The sequence below is a fragment of the Quercus suber genome, unplaced genomic scaffold (assembly GCF_002906115.3).
Source record: "Quercus suber isolate HL8 unplaced genomic scaffold, Cork oak 2.0 scaffold_860, whole genome shotgun sequence".
Classification (NCBI taxonomy): domain Eukaryota; kingdom Viridiplantae; phylum Streptophyta; class Magnoliopsida; order Fagales; family Fagaceae; genus Quercus; species Quercus suber.
In genome coordinates, this window is record NW_027070290.1 from 11,169 (window position 1) to 34,061 (window position 22,893).

Consider the following 22,893-nt stretch of genomic DNA (forward strand, 5'->3'; position numbering starts at 1 on the left):
TCCCATCACATTTTAAAACAATATAATGTTGAATTTTTGTATTGAGATTATATTACAATAATATAATATTACGATGTAATTTAACATTACGGTGAACCAAACACCCCTTAAAGGATACAATTTGCATTTTATCCTTTTTTCTTTTTTTTTAATGCAAACACTTCTAATATTTTATATCATAATCAAGAAAAAAAGATTATTGAACTTATTTTTATTTCAATATATATATATATTAAAGGAACAAACAAGAGGTATAATATCCAATTTATATGACGTTGTCATATCATTTTTTCTCTTTTTCATTTTAATTTTCAAACATCCAAATAAGGGTAAAGATAACCGTCTACATGGATGGAACCATGATTTTATCTTTAGACATGACTAAATTTATTTAATCAATAAAAATAAAAATATGCTAAAAGTCAAAATAAATAAATTATATAAAAAGTAAAATGAGCCTATATCCAATATTAAAATATACATATATACACACACACACATCAAAAGACACAAAATTATTGTTTTTAATACATTTCAACTTAATCATCTATAATACATATAAAAGAACATGATTTTTTTTCTCTTGAATACAAAAAATTATTTATGATCAATCATATGCTAAATATCACAATAATTTCCATTTTAATTTACTAAATCAAAACTTTTGCTATAAAATCATTTCATTTTGTTGGGAAACTTAGTTTTGACAATCTTTATGGTTGAAAATGCCCATTCTACAGTTGCAGCAGAAATTAGAATTGTAAGTACACCAATAACCACTCTATAAATAAGTTAACAAATGGTTGATTTTGGTCCTTACCAACCATTGGCATGATTTATAAATATTTGACAGTTTTTTTTGAAATCCATATGAGGAACTAAATTATTTTTTACAATGGTTAAGTTCCGTTTTCAATGGTTGTTTTCATGATCTATAACTCACACATAAAACTTCTTTAACAACAAACAAATATCATCTATTCTGAAAATATTCACCCAAAATTGTGTTAAGAACAAACAGCTTCATTGCTTGCTCATTAAATAGATTATTTAATTCATATAATTGAGAATTCAATGCAACACAGAAGATATCTAACTATTATTAATGACAAAAGGACACCCAAACAATACTTATAGGGGGTGTTTGGTTCGCTTGATGTTACGTCAATGTGTAATGTTACATTGTTGTAATCTTTGATTCTTGTAATCACATTAGTTCATTAAATTACATTCCAATCATAATCCAAGAATGTAACATTCATATAATCGATTCATTAAAATTCTTAGAAATTATTATAATAACAAATTGATTGAAAATAGCCTCAACACCAAAAAATACCAAAATTACCCTTGAACCAAAAAATATCCTTGAAAGACCCAAAATGACCAAATTACCCCTAAAACATTTAAAAAAAAAAAAACACTTGAAATCTAAGAAATGGCCAAAATATCTATGTAACCTCTTAAATTACCAAAAATACCTTAAATATAATGAAAATGACCTAAATACCCTCTGAAACCTCAAAATGACCAAAATAGTCCCGAAATCTCTAAAATGGCCAAAATACCCCCGAAATCTCTAAAATTACCGAAATAACCTCAAAACGACAAAAAAATAAAAATAAAAAATACCCTGAAACATCTTAAATGTCCAAAATAGCCCTAGAATCTCAAATGACTAAAATAACCTTGAAACCTCTCAAATGACCAAAATATTCCTGAAACTACTAGAATAAGTAAAAACCTCCCGAAACCTCTAAAATGACCAAAATATCCCAAAACATCTAAAATGATTAAAATACACCCAAAAATCACTAAAATGACCAAAATGCTCTCAAATCCTCAAGAATGAGCAAAAAACTTGAAACCTCTAAAATGACCAAAATACTCCTAAAATCTCAAAAATGACCATACTACCCCTGTAACCACAAAATGAAGAAAATACCCTTAAAACCTCTAAAATGACCAAAATTCCCTTGAAACCTTTAAAATGATGAAAATATTTAAAATGGCCAAAATCATCTTTAACCTCTAAAATGGCCAAAAAAAAAAAAAAAATCCTGAAACCTTAAAAATGACCAAAATACATACCCTTGAAACTACTAAATGACATAAAATAACCTAAAACTTATGGTTATTTCGAAGGTTTTGGGTATTTTAGGCTAGTTAAAAAGTTTCAGGGTAGTTTAGTCATTCAAATGGATTTGGCGTATTTTGGTAATTTTTGAGGTTTCAGGGTTTTTTGCACATTCTAGAATATTTGAGGGCATTTTGGTCATTTTTACTATTTTGGGGATTTTTTTAATCATTTTACAGGTTTTAGGGATATTTTGGTCATTTTAGAGGTTTTGAAGTATTTTAGTTCATTTTAGAGGTTTTCAAGATTATTTTGGTCATTCAAGAGGTTTCAGAGTATTTTGGTTGTTTCGAAGTTTTAGGGAGTATTTTGGTGATTTTAGAGGTTTTGAGATATTGTTTTGTCATTTTTGAGGTTTCAAGACATTTTTCGTCATTTTGAAAGTTTTGGGAGTATTTTGGTTATTTTAGAAGTTTTGGTAGTATTTTGGTAATTTAAGAGGTTTCAAGTGCATTTTGGTCATTTTACAAGTTTTCGGGGGGTATTTTAGAGGTTTTTTGATATTTTAGTAATTCTCATGATTAAAATAAATTTTTTTAGTATGGGCAATTTTGTCGATTCAACAATTATTATATCCCCACTAATAAGTAATGTAATATCATTCCATTTAAGAATGTGGTGTAATTAAGGTGATATGATATATATCTTTTACTCTTAAATTAATGTAATGTTAAAAAAAAAATTATAAATGAATCAATTACCTTAATGTTACGGTAAAATCCAAAACCAGATTAGCTAAACTTTTAATTTTTGGTAAAAAAAAAAAAAATCAACGTGCCATGCCAAACTCTATTATAATTAGAAGTCATTTGCACCTTTTTTTTTTTTTTTTTGAGAGATTTGTTTTTATTTTGTTATTCCAAAGAGAGTTTCGTTTTTTTCCTGAGGAAAGGACACCAACCTCAGATAAGAGCTAGGTGACCATTTTATTTTTTTTGGGCTCTTTGGGCAAAACGTGGGATGGTCGTTTCCAAACGTGGGATGGTCGTTTCCAATTTTGTGGATAAAGGCAAAATAATAATAATAATAATAATAATAAAAGGAAATATTGGACCCAAAATTTTAAATCTTAATTCTTATAAATTAATATATACTGTAGGGTATATTTGAGTCAAGCCCAAAAAGAATTGGCTAGGGGCTCAACAATTGGGAATCTCAAAGTAACGCATGGATAGAGCCGAACGTCAATGATCATTTGCCAGCAAAGATTGATAAAGCCGAAACTCAATGATTGTAGGTTGAACACTTGAAGTCAGCCAGGTCTATAACATCAAAGGAGAGGAACTCTTTTACAAAATTATCCCTCGCAAAAAGCTTATAGATAACCGTGCGCGTGAAGCAGAAAGGATTGAAAAAATTCCAAGCCATTAATTTGTGTGGGCTTGTCAAGTAATTAAAAGCTAGCCTTTTAGTTTAAATATCTACTGTTTGTCCATCTTATATTATTTATTCTCTCAATTTTATCTCTAATTAGATTTTAACTGTATTCTCAATTTTGTACTACGTATTTAATTTAATTTTTAATTTTGTATTAAGTAAATTATTAAATGTGAAAATCAAAGAGTACAAATTTAATTAGATTTTTAATTGAGGTCTAATTCTTCATTACGTGTCCATCTACTTTTTTTTTTTTTTTTTAATTTAAATTTTTGTGGCAAATGAATTATTGTGTGCAAAACCAAAAAGTCTAAAATGAGAAATCATTACATATTCTAAAAATGCATGGTTTAAAAAATGTAAGTTGACGGGACCAACGAATCCATCTCCCAATGACGATCTCATCAATTAGAACAAGGACATTGTTTGACGAGCCAAAGGAATACTCTCGTCATTGATGAGAACAGCTATGCCATTCAATATGGCAAATTATACCCAGAGCGGTTACAGAATTAGTTGTATGAGCCGTTAGGGTACATTGAAGCCACACAGCAGGGCATGAAACGTTACTAAAGAGAGCATTAAGGCCACCATAGGTCCATAACTACTCCAATGGCTAGGAGCTGCAAAAGCATATATAAGGCCTTCACAATATCAACACAAGGTACAAAAAAATATACTCAGACAATTTCACTACTATACTGCAACTTTGATTTATACTTATAAATAGATTTCTTGATATTGACTTCGGTATCAGAGATGTTGTGGCAGGCACCACACCGATGACAATCCTTAAGAAGACACACACGTGAACTGTGGATTGACTCCATCTGCTGACTGACGAACTTACGCTTCATCAGTTTGGCGTCGTCTGTGGGGAACTTTGAGCCTTTTTTGTATTCCAGTCCGAAAACACAGTTTCTATTTTTCAGATGGAGTCCAATCAAGATTTCGCAGCCTTGGTTCAGCAAGTCTAAGCTCTTGCGGCCACTGTTGAAGAACTTACTAGACAAAATCAAGAAATGAAGCTACGGCTTCAATAGGAGGAGAATCGGTCCAAGGGCAATCTAGAGGATAAGGGAGATAGCCACAGGAGAAGTAATCAGCAAAGACCCACCACTCCTGATGAACAGAATTCAGATCTTCTACGAGAGATGAGGAAAGAGATGGGCAAGTTAAGAAATGCCATCAAGGAGAGAATGGACTGGAGCGTGGATAGAATGGTCAAAGCCATGGATTCACCGTTCACTACGGCAGTTCTAGAGTGCCTAGTACCGACGAAATTTCGTCTTCCTCAAACTGAGCTGTTCGACGGGTTAAAAGACCCTTAGGATCATCTTAATACCTTCAAAATGACGCTGGGCCTCCAACAAACCCCAGACAAGATATTGTGTCGTTCCTTCCCCACTACTCTCAACGGAGCTGCAAGAGAATGGTTCACAAAGTTGCCAACATCGTCCATTGACAGCTTTGACCAGTTGAGCAATGCCTTTTTACGTCACTTCATTGGGGGGCAGCGCCCCAAGAGGCCAGTAGACTACTTACTTACCATTAGGCAGGGAGAGAAAGAAACCCTGAGGTTTTACGTTAAACACTTCACTCAGGAAACCTTGGAAGTAGATGAAGTTGATGATAAGGTGCAGCTGACGACTTTCAAAGTAGGATTAAGGTCCAGAGATCTCGTGGCTTCGCTCACGAAGAATCCTCCAAAAATGATGGCAAAGATGCTCCTGAAGGCGCAGAAATACATGAATGCTGAAGACGCATTAGCAGCCATAAAGGAGATAGAGAAGCCAGGAGACAAAGGGAGGAAGGACGACGAGCGTAGGGGGCAGAAGAGGGAGCGTCCAGATCGTTGGACCAATGACGGGAATAGAAGGAGAGACGATAAAAGCTCTCGAACAGTAGAATTTACCCCTCTAATTATGCCCGTTGACAAAATTTTAACGCATACTAAGGACGAGCACTTCCTTAAATGGCCAAGGCCATTGCATTCATCTCCCAACGTTTGTGACAAGAACAAGTACTGTCGGTTTCATAGGGACCATGGTCACTACACCGAAGACTGTCAGTTTCATAAGGACCATGATAAGGAAAGGAAAGTTACAAAGGTATGTGAAGAAAGGGAAGTCTAGCAGATTCCAGAACGGTAACAAAAATCAGAAGGGATCCTCATCCAGAGATGAAGATAACACCTCCCAGCCTTCCCAAGATATTATCGGGGAAATTAATACAATAGCAGGAGGACCATTCTTGGGTAGGTCATTCAAATCCCTCAAGAAAGCATGTGAAAGGCACGTAAACAGCGTCTACATGATACCTTCGTCCAATCAAAGACGGACCAACCAGGATATGTCTTTCAATGAAGCAGATGTTAGGGGAGTGAAGCAGCTTCACAATGATCTTTTGGTTATAATGCTGACTATTGAGGGATTTAATACCAAAAGGATCCTCGTAGACAACGGTAGCTCCATAGACATCATCTACCTCCCTGCTCTTCAGCAGCTAAAGTTAGATCCAAAGAGATTGTGCTCATTTGACTCCCCTCTCGTCAGTTTCAGTGGAGACAGAGTATATCCTAAGGGCATAGTGACGTTGACAGTAACAGTGGGGACTTACCCGAGGCAGTTAACCAGTCAAATAGACTTCTTGGTGGTAGATTGCCCCTCATCTTACAATGTGATTATTGGGAGACCCTCACTCAACAAATGGAAGGTAGCCACGTCCACCTATTGCCTGAAGGTGAAGTTCCCAAAGGACAGCGGGGTCGAAGAAGTAAAAGGGGATCAGGTCTTGACCAGAGAATGCTACCAAGCCATCTTGGCTGCGAAGGAGAATCACACATGGATGATTGAAGAGGAAGAAGAAGACAAAATGAAAGCCTTGGAAACAGTGGAACTGGACGAAGGAGAGGCAACCAAGACGACAAGGATAGGGACGACGTTAAGTCTTGAGATGAAATCAAGGCTCGTCCAGTTCCTAAAAGTGAACCAAGATGTCTTCGCCTGGAGCCACGAGGACATGCCAAGCATATCCCCAGAAGTCATTCAGCACAAGTTGAACGTGGACCCAGTGAGGAAGCCCAACAAGCAGAAACAAAGAGTCTTTGCTCTAGAACGAGACCAGGCGGTTACAGACGAAGTTAACAAATTGTTGACGGCAGGGTTCATCCGGGAAGTATACTATCCTGATTGGCTTGCAAACGTTGTCCTAGTGAAGAAAGCAAATGGGAAGTGAAGAATGTGTGTGGACTTCACGGACCTGAACAAAGCATGCTCGAATGATAGTTTTCCTCTACGAAGGATAGAACAGCTTGTGGATTCTACTGCTGGACATAAGTTGTTGACATTCATGGATGCTTTCTCAAGATACAACCAGATAAAAATGGCTGAGGAAGATCAAGAGAAGACTACTTTCATCACAAGCTAGGGGCTCTATTGTTATAAAGTAATGCCTTTTGGATTAAAGAATGCAGGAGCTACTTACCAGACGTTAGTGAATAAAATGTTTAGCAAACAGATCAACAAGAATATGGAAGTATACGTGGATGACATGCTCATCAAGAGTAGGGAAGAACTTGTCCATCTGGACGACCTGAAGGAGACATTCACCACCCTCAAACAATACCAGATGAAGTTGAAAACTAATAAGTGTGCCTTTGGTGTAGCTTCAGGCAAATTCTTAGGATTCATGGTGTCCCAAAGAGGAATAGAAGCAAACCTGGAGAAGGTGCAAGCCATAATCAACATGGCATCACCTAGGACCGTCAAGGAAGTCTAAAAGCTCACAGGAAGAATTGTAACTCTTAATAGGTTCGTCTCTAGTGCGATGGACAAATGCCTCCCCTTCTTCGAGACCTTGAAGCAGGCATTCACCTGGGCAGACGAGTGTGAAGTAGCGTTTCAGGAACTCAAGTGTTATCTGAGCAACTCACCCCTCTTGAGTCCTTCCAAAGAAGGAGAAAACCTATATTTATACTTGGCGATATCAAATACAGCCGTGAGCGCAGCTTTGATTCGAGAAGAAGACAAGAAACAGCTCTCAGTTTACTATGCCAGCTTAGCTTTCCAAGGGGCCAAGTCTAAGTATCCAAAGATTGAGAAGATTGCATTCGCATTAATAGTTGCCTCACGAAAACTGTGACAGTATTTTCAAGCAAATCCAATCCTGATGATGACGGACCAACCTATCAAAAAGTCCATGAACAAACATGAAGCAGCTGGAAGAATAGTTCAGTGGGCAATTGTAACTCAGTCAATTTGACATCGAGTACCATCCTAGGGCAGCCATTAAGGCATAAGCCTTGGTGGAATTCATCGCCGAGTTCACTTCCCTAGACGAGGATGATCTCACCAATGAAACCAAGAAATGGACGATACAGACAGACGGTTCATCAGCCTAAAAGAGGAGGGGTAGGGGTCATCATAATCACCCCAGATGGAGAAGTACTAAAGTATGGAGTTCAGCTGAAATTTTCGGCCACTAACAATGAGGTCGAGTACGAAGGAATCTTGACGGGATTGAGGCTCGAAAAGGTGTTTGAGGCTAAGAACTTGTTAGTCCAAAATGATTCAAAACTGGTAATTGGACAAATCAAGGGAGAATATGAAGCAAAGGAAAAGAGAATGCAGAAGTACCTTAGGCTGATGAAGCATCTGACTCAGGAGTTCAATGAAGTGGAATTTGTACAGATACCTAGAAGCCAGAATATGGTGGCAGACGAAGTCTCGAAGATAGCATCGTCAAAAGAAGGGGCGACGAGCGTGGACTTGATGATGGAAATCTAGAAAAACCCTAGTATTAAAGAAGTTCCAACATTCGCAATCCAGAGCACAGAGAGTTGGATGATGCCCATCGTATCTTTCCTCTAGGACGGGCACCTCCTTCCAAATACAGACGAGGCCAGGAAGATCAAGAAGAAGGTAGCCAGATTCACGATCCTCAATGACAACCTATACAAGAGAGGTTTCTCTATGCCTTACTTGAAGTGTGTTAACGAAGGAGAAGCCAAGTACATCCTACAAGAGATCCATGAAGAAGTTTGTGGGGAACATGCTAGCCCTAGATCCCTAGTGAGCAAGATCATTTGAATAGGTTATTTTTGGCCTACTATGCAGGTGGACGCATCAGAGTTCGTCAAGAAGTGTGACAAGTGTCAACGGTTCGGGAATGTCCAATAACTTTTGGCAGAGAGACTGACGACGATAACGTCCCTGTGGCTGTTTGCACAATGGGGAATCGACATCATTGGCCCACTGCCCCTAGACAAAGGTCAGGTAAAATTCTTACTAGTTGCTATTAACTACTTTACGAAATGGGTTGAAGTAGAGCCATTAACGACCATCACTGAAGCAAGGATCCGAAACTTCATATGGAAGAATATAATTTGCAGGTTCGAGATTCCGAGGACGATCATATTAGATAATGGACGATAGTTCGACAGCCAAGGCTTCAAGGACTTCTGTTCAGGCCTGGGCATCAAGAACCAGTTCTCATCGCTAGAACATCCATAGGCGAATGGACAGACAGAGGTGATGAACCGTACACTGCTTGAGATCATAAAAACCGAGCTAGATGATGCGAATGGTGCCTGGCCAGAAGAATTGCCCAATGTCTTGTGGGCTTATAGAACTATAGCAAGAACCCTGATGGGAGAGACCCCCTTCAGACTCATCTACGGCACTGAAGTAGTGATCCCGGTCGTGGTAGGAGTAACCAGCACCAGTTGAGAAGTATTCAACGAAGAAGCCAACGATGATTGTCTGTGACTCAACCTGGACTGTCTAGACTAAGTGAAGGACAAAGCCTGCAGTATAATGGCGAAGTACCAGCAGAAGATGACTGACTATTACAACAGAAGGGTAAAACTCAGGCAACTTGACATTGGTGACCTCGTCCTGCGCAAAGTAACCACAGCGACCAGAGATCCTACTCAAGGAAAGCTCAACCCTACATGGGATGGACCCTACTGAGTTATCCATTACTCCAGATAAGGTAGCTATCACCTGGAAACCTTAGACGGACAAAGACTCCCGAGGCCATGGAACATTGAACACTTGAAGAAATACCATCAATAGATGTAACAGTTAAATGTATTCATTATTGAAATTAATAAATGAGTTATTTAGCTAATGTTTCTCTACAAGCAAGTTTATTCAATTATAAGTCACCAAAAGCCTAAAAGGCTAAGTAACAAGATTCTGCCTTGACGGATGTAAGTTACTGACGAACATGAAGAATGACAACATCCCTAAGAATAATGCAAGTCACAAAAACCTAAAAGGCTAAGTAACAAGATTCTGCCCTGATGGATGTAAGTTACTGACGATGCTATAGAATTAGAACAACTAAAATTTTTTACTAAGTACAAGACACTGACGAATGCTAGACAGCACAAGCAAGTCATGAAAGAATAAATCCATAATCACAACGACAAGTAAGTATGCAACCTCAAGTTTAAGTTAAAGTTAATTACCAGTGTTCTTACATCTAAAAGCCCATAAATGCTGGGCTAAAAATCCTGTTCCCAGAGTAGATTAAAAGGAAATTGTTTTGAAATTAGATTTACAACAAGCTCAAAACGGGAAATAACCAAAAAATAGAGAAGAAAATTCTTGCAAGTAACAGATTCAGGCATCGATGATTGCGGGGGAGTCACCAGCAGAGGCACCATCAACAGGAGCGTTCTCAGGGACGTCGCCTTTGGGAACGGAGGATTGGGCAGCCTCGTCAATTGCCATTTCCTTGTCCACCTCCTCTAGGTCCAAGCTCTCCATATCAACTCCTGTGGGGTGTTTGGCTAGATACCTTCTGAGAAGCTTAAACCCTTTAAAGTACTAACTGAAGAGCACCGTGTTATATTCGTCAGTGGTCTGGAAGGCTTCAACAGATCTAGCAGCAATCGTTTTGAGCGACTCCTTGGCATTTAGATTTTTCTGCAGAAGGAAATTAGTAAAGAAAATGCTCAGAGCAATGATTAGGAGTTTTTGAGAATGGTAAAAACAAAAATGGGAAGAAAAGAAGTTTAAAACAAGGCTTGAAAAACTGAGAACCAGCAGGAAACCCAATAGTCCCACAAATTAGAGCATTAACCCCACCAATCAAAATATGCCACGTAAGCCACAACCTGCAAAGCGCTGCCACCATGCATTTAAAACGGAGCAAAACCCCAAGAGTTGCTTACAGCTCATAAACCTTTCATATTCTATGGTCGTCATGACACATCATGACAACCATAGAATCGGGGTCAGCTGACGAGACCAACGAATCCATATCCCAATGATGATCTCATCAATCAGAACAAGAACATTGTCTGACGAGCCAAAAGAATACTCTCGTCATTGACGAGGACAGCTATGCCATTCAATATGGCCAATTATACCCAGAGCGGTTACAGAACCAGCTGTATGAGCCGTTAGGATACGTTGAAGCCACACAACAGGGCATGAAACATTACTAAAGAGAGCATTAAGGCCACCATAACTACTCCAACGGCTAGGAGCTGCAAAAGCATATATAAGGCTTCACAATATCAACACAAGGTACAAAAAAATATACTCAGACAATTTCACTACTATACTGCAACTTTGATTTATACTTACAAATAGATTTCTTGATATTGACTTTGGCATCGGAGACGTTGTGGCAGGCACCACACCGGTGACCATCCTTGAGAAGACACACATATGAACTGTGGATTGACTCCATCTGCTAACTGACGAACTTACGCTTCATCATAAGTTAATACAATGTATAATTTGAATCTCTTCTAAAAAAAATTATAATTTGAACTATATAATTTTGATTGTTTTTAATTGTACTTGTGCATATGCACTAAGCTGCACACTAGTTTCAAATAGTATGCAGGCCAGGGGTTCAATTGACTTGGCCAATTTTTTTTTTAATATATAATTTTTAAAATTTTATTATGAGCCCCTAAAATAAAAGTTTAAACTCTTTGACCCTAAATTTTGTTTAAACCCAACTAAAATAAGCTTGAATATAATTATGATAATGCTACTTTCACTATATTTTGACAACAGTAAAGATAAAACGGGTTTTTATTTGAACTCATAACTGATATCACTTCTTTACCTTTTATTTTGCTAACTAAACCTTCTCTCTGGGACTCTGGCTTACTTTGCCATTGACAGCGAAATAAAGTTATTTTTCCTTGCATTTTTCTTCTTCGTTAGCAAAAAATTACACCACTGTTATTTGCTTCATCCAATTTAGCAATCAATTCATTTTTTAAAATTTTGATCTTTTTAAATTTAGCTTTTAATTTTGCAGAAATTTTAAGAGATTTCATACAAAATTTATAAAGCTTACAATAGGCATCTTAAATATCAACATCATCATTCATCACAAGACCATGCAAATCAAAACAATCAACAGTTTTTATGACGAGGGTCAATGGATCACACAACAATGATTAAAATATAATCAAAGTGTGCTCGCTCTGATACCACTTGTTGGGCTATATATTTAACCCTAGTTAATTAATTTAGTTACCTAAATTGATTAATTAGGTCAAATTACATGCAAATCGTGGAGGCACCAACAAATCACCAAATAAACTAAGTGTAGTGGAAAATAAATAGACATAGTGATCTGTTGACAAATGAGAAAAACCTCTTGCAACACAAAAACCCCACCAGGTGACTAACACCATGCAATTGAATGATTGTTGTTGGCTGCAAAGTTTTTCACTCCAAAGCACGTAGAAGATCTGAAGGCACCTGATTACAAAACTCTAAGGCGCACAAAACGCATTAGCTTCTCATAGTGTGTATGAGTTCTCTAATTGAGTCTCTGTGTCTTTGATGACTTTTAAAATAAGCCTTTTATATGGTCTAGGGTTGTAAGAGAGAAACCTTAATTATCCAAGTCATCATGGGCCAAATATTAGATTTGAGAATTCTGAAATTGTAGATCTTGATAGATCAATCTTGTGTTAAGCTTGTGTCAAGCTTCTTCATTAAACCTCGATAGATGCTAGTGTTGAGCTTCACTAAATTAGCTTTTCTTCACTTGTTTCTTGGATCAATTTTCATGTCTTTAACGATACCATTTGTTATGTTTGAGCAACATACTTCTTGATACATTAAATTTAATTTAGATCTACCCAATTACAAGTAAATTGCATTTTGTCAAAAGATAAGCCAATACATAGAAAATATGACCCTAACAGATACCACCAATGCCCAACAGAACATGCTACTACTCAACCCCATTATCATATTTCTGCATTTTAGGAAATATAGAATTGTCATTGATGATGAAAAAACATCTCAAACAATACCCCTAGAGTATTTTATAATTTTCAACTAGCTGGGCGTCATTTACCTTATTTATGCTTTCTCTTTGAACCAATTTTGCAATTTGAATTGACATTTTTTTTTTGATGTTTTGGATTAAATTCTGTCCAATAAAAAAAAAAAAAAAATCCTAGAATGCTATATTTTGCTTAGAATAGGCCCATAAATGAATTCTTTGTACTGCTTCTAAATAAGATTTAAGCTCAAACCAAGTGCTTATCTTTTTTTCAAGAACGGGATTGGTTTGTTTAATTAAGCCCAATTATTTCTTTATATATATATATATATTCTTCTTTTTCTTTTTTTTGAGCCAGCAGAATCATTACGAGGAACTGAACTGCATTAGAGTGTGTATTTGAATCAATTTGAGCATTCATTAATGTTTAAAGCTCAAACTCGTCAAATCTAAACACCATGGAAATACAAATCATGTCAGTATGAAAGAGAAACTAGTTCACATTCAATTGGGCCATATCTTCAAACCAAGGTTATTCATATTGAATACGGCTTGTGTTCAGTGCTTTTTTCACTGGACACACTACACTTGTCCAAAACTGGAAATGTGTTCGAATGACACAAGCTTCACCAATTCATATTCTATTGATGCAAACATTAAAATTTTTTATCAATAATGTGCTTAGGAGTTAGGACTAGGGGTGTTAATGTTTGACCTAACCTGCGAACATGACACAAGTTTTTGTAGGTTAGGGTTAAACTTTAGCAGGTTTGGGTCATAAATGAGTCAACCCAAAAGTGACTCGATAAGAAATATGTCATAAGCAAATTAGCCCGCGTGACCTGTAATAGACAGGTTTGACACACCAATTTATTTGTGTCAACCCAAAATGACTCATTTAACACAACCCATTTAACTTATATAACAAATAAATATTTATTTTATTTTAGATTTATCAAATTCCTTTTATATCCAACCTATATTTTAAACTTAAAAACAAAAGTGAGTAATTACAAAAACTTGCAAGTGATATAATTGGAAATTGAAACATTATAAACCCAGTCATGATTAGTATACTGTTTGCATTGACTCTTTCAATATTAATACTTAGCATTTGGCAAGTTCTGTTTATTGAATTTTGTTACTTTGAATTTAGGTTAAAGTGTATGCACTTCTTTTAGAGTGTAAAGAACTTATTTCTAAATGGATGTTATATTTTTGTTGAATTATGCTATTTTGAATGTGGGTTGAAGGCTTGAAGTGTATGCATTACTTTCGGGATGTAAAAAGCTTATTTTTATATAGATGTTATATTTAATATTAAGTAAGTTGAAATGGGTTGTATTACATCCGTGTTAACCCAACATGACCCATTTATTAAATGTGTCGAGCGAGTCAGTTCATGTCAACCCACTTCATTAACAAGTCGAGTTATGGTTGAAGAGTCATGATACGATTATTAAATAGGTCGGGTTCAGGTTGAGGCATTTAGTTGAATACCCCTATCTTGATATTACACGAACTTGACATGCTAATCCAAATTGACACCCCTAGTTAGGATTGAGTCAAAAAAAAAAAAAAAAAAACCTAGCCATTAAGGTGAAGCTCCAGTTAAGCATTATGTAATTTCAACAACTTGTGTGTCTATCTCGTTGGGAGTCAACATGAGAGATTCATTGGATTCTTCAGAGGGTGCTTGCGGTTGTTTGGAATTGAAAACTCTCTCGGAACCAGTTACATAAAATGTGGATGGCATGAGAAGTGTAATTTGAAATTGATCCAAGAAATTCTTGATTACACTTGAGAATCGGTTTGTACAAGCCATAAACTAAACATATGAGGATAAATACACATATGGTAAAGACGAACCACCCAAAGGGAGGAATAAGGATCAAAAGCAGCAAGTTAGACACAAAAGCTGTAGAAATAAGACCCCTTTAAAGTAAGGAAGATATCTTGGGTTAGAAGTTAGTAGTTTGCTGCTACCAATGCTCTAGTACATGTACAATCATCTATTGTTAAGAGAAACATGATTACACCAACTTTGACGATAAACAACGAGTATGCTTGGGACAAAACAACATGGGATGAGGTAGTCAAAACCCAGCCCAGCCTATCCCTGCCTATCGTTCCATCAAGGTAGGGAAAATTCATACAGGATAAAACAGGGTAGGTTTGACCGAGTGGGGCAAGGAATTTATGTCATCCCTAAAATTTTGAAATGCTTATCTATTTTTGAAAAGATAAAAAATAAAATAAAAGTGCTTTGCAGCTAAACTAGCACTTTTAGGTGTTTCTAACTAAAATGTCTAAGATTCAAATCTACCCTTTCTTACCTATCAAATTATCAAAGAAGAAAATAGAAAAATAAAAAGAACTAACGCAAAATATTTTTGTGCAGATTTTAAATAAATGGGGTAAAAGTCTTGAAAAGATTTCTCTCTAAACTCCTCTTATATCATTTTATCGGATGTGAATTTTGAAAATTTAAACATTGGATTGCACGTTCATATGATATCCTCAACGCTTGTAGATTGTAGGATTCTAAATGGAAAAGGAGCTTAACCAAAGTTTTATAATCCAATTCTTTCCAATTTTTACCACCTCAAGGCCTAGGCCTAAAGCCCCCACTAGAAAGGGGGGAAAAAATTACCCCTTAAAATAGTTCTGCACTTTTTTTTAGTAGTGATGCTAAGAATAACACAAATTTATTATAAGATTACAAATTGACTTGTCATCGATCATAAAAAAGAAATTTAAACATTCATAAATTAGGTTGTTGAAATTTATAGATCATAGTCATTGTCATATCATATTATGAGCATTTTGTAATAATTTAATACATTTTCCCTTTTCATTTTTATCAAGACTTCCAAAATACGATAGCAATAGCAACATAACCCAATTGAAACCCTAAAATGTTTCAAATGCATTAAAATTTATGGTTTAACTATGATATTCAATTCTTTATATGAAATTAAAATTAGTTAAGTTGGTGTTATTCATCAAACTATGTATGAAATTAACATTATTTAAGTTTGTATTATTTATCAAACTATGTATTTAATGTATCAAATAAACCTTGATTTGATTAGTATTAAATAATTTTATTTTATTAATATTTAAATAAAAATGCTTTACATTTTTTTTTTAGCATTACACTCCAAATTATGTTGGGCCGCCCATGTTTTAACTAAATTTGAGACCTGATATTTATTTATTTTTAAAAATCTATGTAAACCACACAAACAAAATAAATGAATAATGAATTTTATAAATGCATGTGACTCATATGAGTCACATCTAATGTAATAATAGTTGCACTAAATTCACCATGAAGCTTGCTTGCTAGGAAGAAAAATTTATGATTTCAAAACCTGAAACAGGCCATACGTGCTTGAAAAATGTGGATTGAAAGTTTTGCAGTCATTTATTTACAGTTGTATGGGAAAATTAACTCGCGGTAGAGATATAATTTTGGAAGAGTGGTGATGGGATTGAAACTAGATTTGGCCAGTGAAGAAGAGGGAGTGACCATACTCATAAATCATGATTGTCTTAAACAAACCAAGTTAACTTCGTTGGGCTAGTTCAGCAAAGTGGGTTTTGTTCTGCATATTATTTTGGGCTTCTTATTGTACCAATTTTGCAGCTTGAACATCTGACTTTGTAAATCCATCATACCTAGTTTTGAAGTTATTTGATTGTAGTAAGAATACATTGAATTTTTTGGACCCATCAGGCCATCACTATGTGATTTGGGCCCAATCCATGTGTTGGCCATTTTTCTTTCTAGAAAGAACCCAAATAACTTCTTTATTTAAGGCCAGTTTTCTCTTTTTTAGGGTCAGGATAAACTAAAATGTCAATAGACTGCGTATTCAAATCCATGTGTTTTTATCAATAATCTCTTTAAGTAATTGCGTTTAAGGATTTGAAGCTAAATTAAACACAATAACAACTTTCCAAAATATTTTTGAATGAAAAAGATAATGTCATTAAACCAAAAAGAGAATACAAACAACTCAAAACTCAGCAGCACCTAGCAGCAAAGCTACAAACAAAGTTCAGCCCACACAAAAGGACTATGCTGTCCTAGAACCCTAATGGCTGATAACATACGCAACCAAGGTCAATCTCCAACCACAACCGAGCCTACCAACTTGACTCCTTAACTACAATTTATCTCAAAGCTTACAGATGAAGACCAAGATAAGTTAAGCAGCTGAAGAACCCGCTCGACATGGATTCATAGAGAATCACAAAGCTCTCTGTATCCACCCAACATCATTCGAGACAAATTTTATTATTCCTTTGCCTCTAAATGTGATACCATTTTTTAAATCTATCTATAAGAGAGAAATTTATTTTGTACATCTACTATGCCATGCTTCCTGCTCACATAAGGATGAACCCCGTAAATAGAGTCAACCATAGACCATAGTATAGTAGTACTAGTATACCAAATGTACTAAATTAGAAACATGTGATCTCTCTAGACATTATTTACCGATCCCAGCACATGTTTCTCCTTCATGTTGAGAGTAGGCATTGAGGATCCACTGGATGCTTGCAAAGGTGCTGTCCAAATTGTTTGGAAACTCTGTTGAAACCAATCACATAAACCGTGAAATGCCTCAGAAGTGGAGTGCCACATCTGTTCAAGAATTTCTTGACAGCGTTGGAGAATCTCTCTGCGTGACCGATAAAGTAACAATACTATAATAGATGCACATATAGTGAAGATGAACCACCCAAAAAGAGGAGCAAGCATCAACAAAATTAAGTCACATGCAAGAACTCCAGAAATGAGAAACACGCCCTTGAAGAAGGGGAGATGGATTCTGTTGAAATTCGGTAGTATTGTCACTGCCATTGATATAGTGAAGATACATACATCTATTATTAAGAGCAACATGATTGCACCATGTATGTCGAATAGAGATACATTTGGGCTTTGATACTTCCATCCAAGAAAGGTAAGCAGAGATCCAAGCATAAAGCCAAAAACAGCAAGCCATTTGGTGTATGAATGGAGTTCTTGCTCATTTCTAAAAATAGAATACAAATTGCTTCAGAATACATATACATACATGATATACCATACAGTTTAAAATGAAATTAAATCAACCTGTATCACAGTGCATTTGCAAATTTGGCATGTATTAAGACAGTGAAGATACTAATTGTCTCAATTTTCAACAAAGTTGGACTTGGAACAGACTAACCAAATATTTGTCTTATGCTTAAAAATGCAGCTAACTTATTTCATAATTGTACCAGAAGTAGTGAAGTGAATCACATATTCCTAATCCTAACTAAAATTGGGGTAATGTTGCCTTCAATCATGAGATGCATTGAATTCATGCATTAATTTTTAATTTAATTTGATTTTATTCTTAAAAGTTTAAAATTTATTATTAGTTAAGTTAAATTCATGAAATCTCAAATCTGTTGGATGCTTGGATTGACAATATAGAAAAAATAATCAGAAAATCAAAGAATCAACAAAGTTACAAACTTTTGATGGGTTGACCCTCAAAAATCATCCATAATTTGATCAATCCCAAATTTTAACTATTTCCCAGCTAAGAAAACAAAAATCTTTCACGAGATCAAAGATTTTCCTTCAATTCTTATCCTCAACTTCTTGGAAGCCTAAACAGAAGTTTCCACAAAGAGAGATAAATTTGGATGAGAGCCAGCTGCACTGCTCTTCATGAATCTATCAGACGGGTTGAAGTGTGGGATTTTGAAGAGAGAACAGTTTGGTAATGGACAATAGAGAGAGTGGAATGAGGAAGAGACTGGTCTTGAACTTGAGAAAAAGGAGCCCAGACAAAAATGGGTGCGCGGAAGACACGCAGTGGCGGCTCTAGGGATTTTTTCTAGGGTGGTCATTAAGAAACTTAAATTAAACAAAAATTTAATTTTAAAAAAAATTGAATATATCGAGTTATCGAAAAAAAAAAAACACACAAATATATGAAATTTTACAATTTCCTTCTATGAGTTTTAATATTTTGAAATCGTCTCATGATAGTTTATTATCAGTTTTCATTATCTGTTGTCAATATAAGTACAACCATTTTATTTTGTTAAGTTTGTATAATATTTTTGTTTTTATGCAATTGTGGTTATATATTTGTCATTTTTTTATAAAAATATTTTAAACTAAATGAAAAAACTCAACTCCACTTGCACTGTATAATTATTAACTCACACAACCACACTCATCCATTCATAAATAATACAATAAGTTGTTGTTTGATTGTGAGATAAGCTAATTATATGTGATTAGAGTGTGCAAGATTTAAAACAAAGTGTGCAAAAATATTTTTTAAAGTATTAAATTAGTAAAGCAATATTATATAAATATATATATATATATATTTCAAGTCAGGGGGTTCATTTGAACCCCCTGAAATGTATGTGCAGCCGCCCCTGAAGACACGTTGAAACAGAGAGAAAGAGAGAGAGGAAAATCTATATAACCCAAGAGTTAAAATATTCTCTCACCTTAAATAGAAAATGCTTTGAGAGGGATATCAACAAATCTTAAAAAAAAAAAAAAAAAAAAAAAAAAAATAGGGGCACAATATTTTATTTTCTATAATATTTTTTATAAATATTAATATAGTTTGTTGTCTTGTGGTTAGAGAGTGGCCTCATTTTATCTGTATCGACTACAACGACTAGTCACTTCAATTATTATTATTTTTTAAAATTAATACAATTTTTATTATGAAACATTCACGATATGATAATGCAAATTTGGTGAACTTAAAAAAAATCCAAAGATTATAAACTACAAAGGCTCAAATTTTAGAAAATAAAAATAGGATGCCAAAAATAGAAATGATGGAAAACAAAAATTAAAGAACAGTAGGTGAGGTAAAAGACAGAATAAATCAAATAAATAAATAATGTCTACAGTTTTTTTTAACAAAATAATGTCCATAATCTTTATTGGCACCTTAAATAAAAGTTCATGTCTATCATCTTTATTGGCCCTTAAACTAAAAGTTTCCATAAAAGAGAGAGACAGAGAGCAGGGTCGGGTAGTATCGGGTAAAAGTAAAACCAAAATATTACACCGAACACAAAATGGCATGGTAGAAAGTTCGGACAGTAAAATTTAGACAAACCAATATATATGTCAAAATTTCAAACAAATCCAAACCAAAAAAAGACTAGGATCATTTTTTTTCGTTATCTGAAATCGATGCATTGAACAGGTGATCCTAATGTCCTACAGACAAACAAAAGATTAAAGATGGATTCAAGATTTAGTGCCACAATCTTCTTGGCTATACAGCTTAAAAAACCTTCCCACCAAACTGTACTTGAATATGCAAGATAAATGGAACATTAATTGATGGCATATAAGCAATTGTTAATCATTAAAGCACCAAAATAAGTAAATGATTAAGGCATCTATACATAGCAATGCATATGTAAGTAAAACACCAAAAAGTTCTTGTTTAAACTTGGTATGAATAGAACTTAGCACAAAAATGGACTTGAACTATTAGTAGAATTCATGACAAACTCAGAACAAAAAACTAAAGAAAAGAGATAGCTATGTACCCGTCGGGGCGAAGATCAGCGAAGTTGTTCGTGTCCATTCTTCTAAGGGGGAAATGAAGTGGTAGCACTTTGCAGCTCTTTGCTCTCTGTGTTTTGTTCTTATTGCTTATGCAGAGTATCTGGAAATGGCACTCATTTATAGAGAACAGAGTTGAAGTGTGGAATATATTAATGTATCTTTAGACTTTAGAGACTTTCTTTAAAGTAACAAACATTGGTGGCAATTTGGCAAAGCCAATGATACGGACCGAATTGATCGGCTTGGCCGAATTTTTGAATCATTCGGCAAAGGGAACTTAAATTACTAATGTCAACTAGTCAGAAGAAGAAAGCTAGATAAAGTACTCGTCAAAAGAAAGGACCCACTTAATAAACATTACCTATTTAGTGTTCACATTAGAACAGCAAAGATCGATTGTCTAATGGCATTAACTTGTAAGTCTCACTCTCTATATATCACCTTTCTTTTTTTTTTTTCTTTTTTTTTTTTTTAATTCAAAAGTTATAACAATGTGAGATTTGAATCCTAGTTCTCTTAAATCTTAATAAAGAAAGTTATATTATATTACTGAGATACAAAACTATTAATACATTAGCTTTATAATTGAATAATTTTGATTTATTGGTCAGTTTCTACCAATACTTTTTTTTTTTTTTTTTTGAGGAGATTTTTTCTTTGCTTTTGTTATGTTTTTAAGCATAACAACGTATACAACTTACACTAATGAGTTAGCTACTCCATTCTCTGTTGTTGGGAAGTAATCATTAAATCTCAACAAGAGCATTAGCATCTATGTATTTAAAACATCCAAATTTGAGTGTCTATACCTAAATTTTTTTTATAAGAAGTTACTATAGCAAGTTTTAGGGGGTCAAGTTTCTCGAAAAAAAAAGAAAGGTTTTAGGGGGTTATTTATTCACTATTACTCTCTCTCTCTCTCTCTCTCTCTCTCTCTCTCCTTGCCACTACATCCTCCAAGTTGTATATTGGCAGTCATGGCAATGATTTTAGTGAGTGATTTTGAATTTGGATTTGGGTCGACAGACTTGGGTTTCGGTTGATTTTGTGATTACTAGGTCATGCAATGGTGGGTTCCAATATGTGTGGTGGTGGATGGCAACAGTGAGTTGGATTGGTGTGGTTGTGAGTTGCAATGGTGGTGGTGGTAGTGGGTTGCGGTTCCAATTTGATTTCGATTGGTTTGTTTTATTTTTGTTTTTTAATTTGGGTTTCTAGGTATGGGTTTGTGATTTTGTTGGCTGTTGATGGTTGTGGCGGTGGTGGATTCCAAGTGGTGGTGGGCTGTGGGGGTGATGGCTTTCGTGGTTGAGTATTTTTATTTTTTTGCTATGGGGTTTGATTTTGGGATGGGTATTGATTATAGTGGAGGTAGCTAGTTTGAACTGTGGGTGAAGAGAGAAAGAGAGAGTGGAAGAGAGAGAAATTGCTATGGATGAAGAGAGAGATGAAGATAATGAGGAAGAGAGATAAAGAGAGTAAAAGAAATAAAAAAAATTGAATAGTGTTGAGTGTGATATGAAAATTAATAAGGCGAAAAGCACATTTTCGTCCCTACATTTTCACACGATTTCCGTTTTGGTCCCTAAGTTTTATTTTTACCGCTTTTAGTCCCTATCCTGAAAAACGGTTCCATTTTTGTCCCTCCCGTTACATCGTAAACGGATTTTGCTGACGTAGCAAACGGAATTGATACAAAATGATAAAATAATAGCTACAGTGATCACTGTTATTTATTCCCGCCTTAAAAGTCACGTGTCCCTCACGTGACCATCCCTTTTTTTTGTTTTTTTTTTTTTTTTGATCAGAACGTAACCCTCCCTAACCCAAATAAAACCCAAAATGAAACACAACGAGAGAGATAAATCAGAGAGATTGAAATTCCAGAGCAATAACAAAACACAACATTTCAAAATACCCAAATTCTCAAAACCCAACAGCTGAGATTCAGATGGCATTCATAACACAGAGAGAGAGACACATAACGAGAGAGAGAGAGAGAGAGAGTTGGAGAGAAATAATACCTTCGCAGCTCAGCACAAACACTCTGAAGCTCTGTGATTATGCTTGCCGATTTGAGATTTTTTGAGCTTGCTTGTGGGTTTTTTGTGCAAATCTATGGTTTGTGATGAGCAACGGGTAAGGTAAGAGATTAGGGATTGGGTCTTGCCGTCATGTGTGTTCAGGTGTGAATAGCTTCATTTTGGGTTTTATTTGGGTTAGGGAGGGTTACGTTCTGATCAAAAAAAAAAAAAAAACAAAAAAAAGGGATGGTCACGTGAGGGACACGTGACTTTTAAGGCGGGAATAAATAACAGTGATCACTGTAGCTATTATTTTATCATTTTGTATCAATTCCGTTTGCTACGTCAGCAAAATCCGTTTACGATGTAACGGGAGGGACAAAAATGGAACCGTTTTTCAGGATAGGGACTAAAAGCGGTAAAAATAAAACTTAGGGACCAAAACGGAAATCGTGTGAAAATGTAGGGAC

The 22,893-nt window shown here is 35.2% G+C and overlaps 1 protein-coding gene across 1 annotated transcript; it reads left to right on the forward strand.

Moving 5' to 3' along the window:
- The first annotated feature begins 4,866 nt into the window (after positions 1-4,866).
- Positions 4,867-5,649, forward strand: LOC112003395 (uncharacterized). The gene has a single exon (XM_024035583.1). It carries the CDS (start codon positions 4,867-4,869, stop codon positions 5,647-5,649), a length of 783 nt encoding a protein of 260 aa, XP_023891351.1.
- Positions 5,650-22,893: the final 17,244 nt, after the last annotated feature.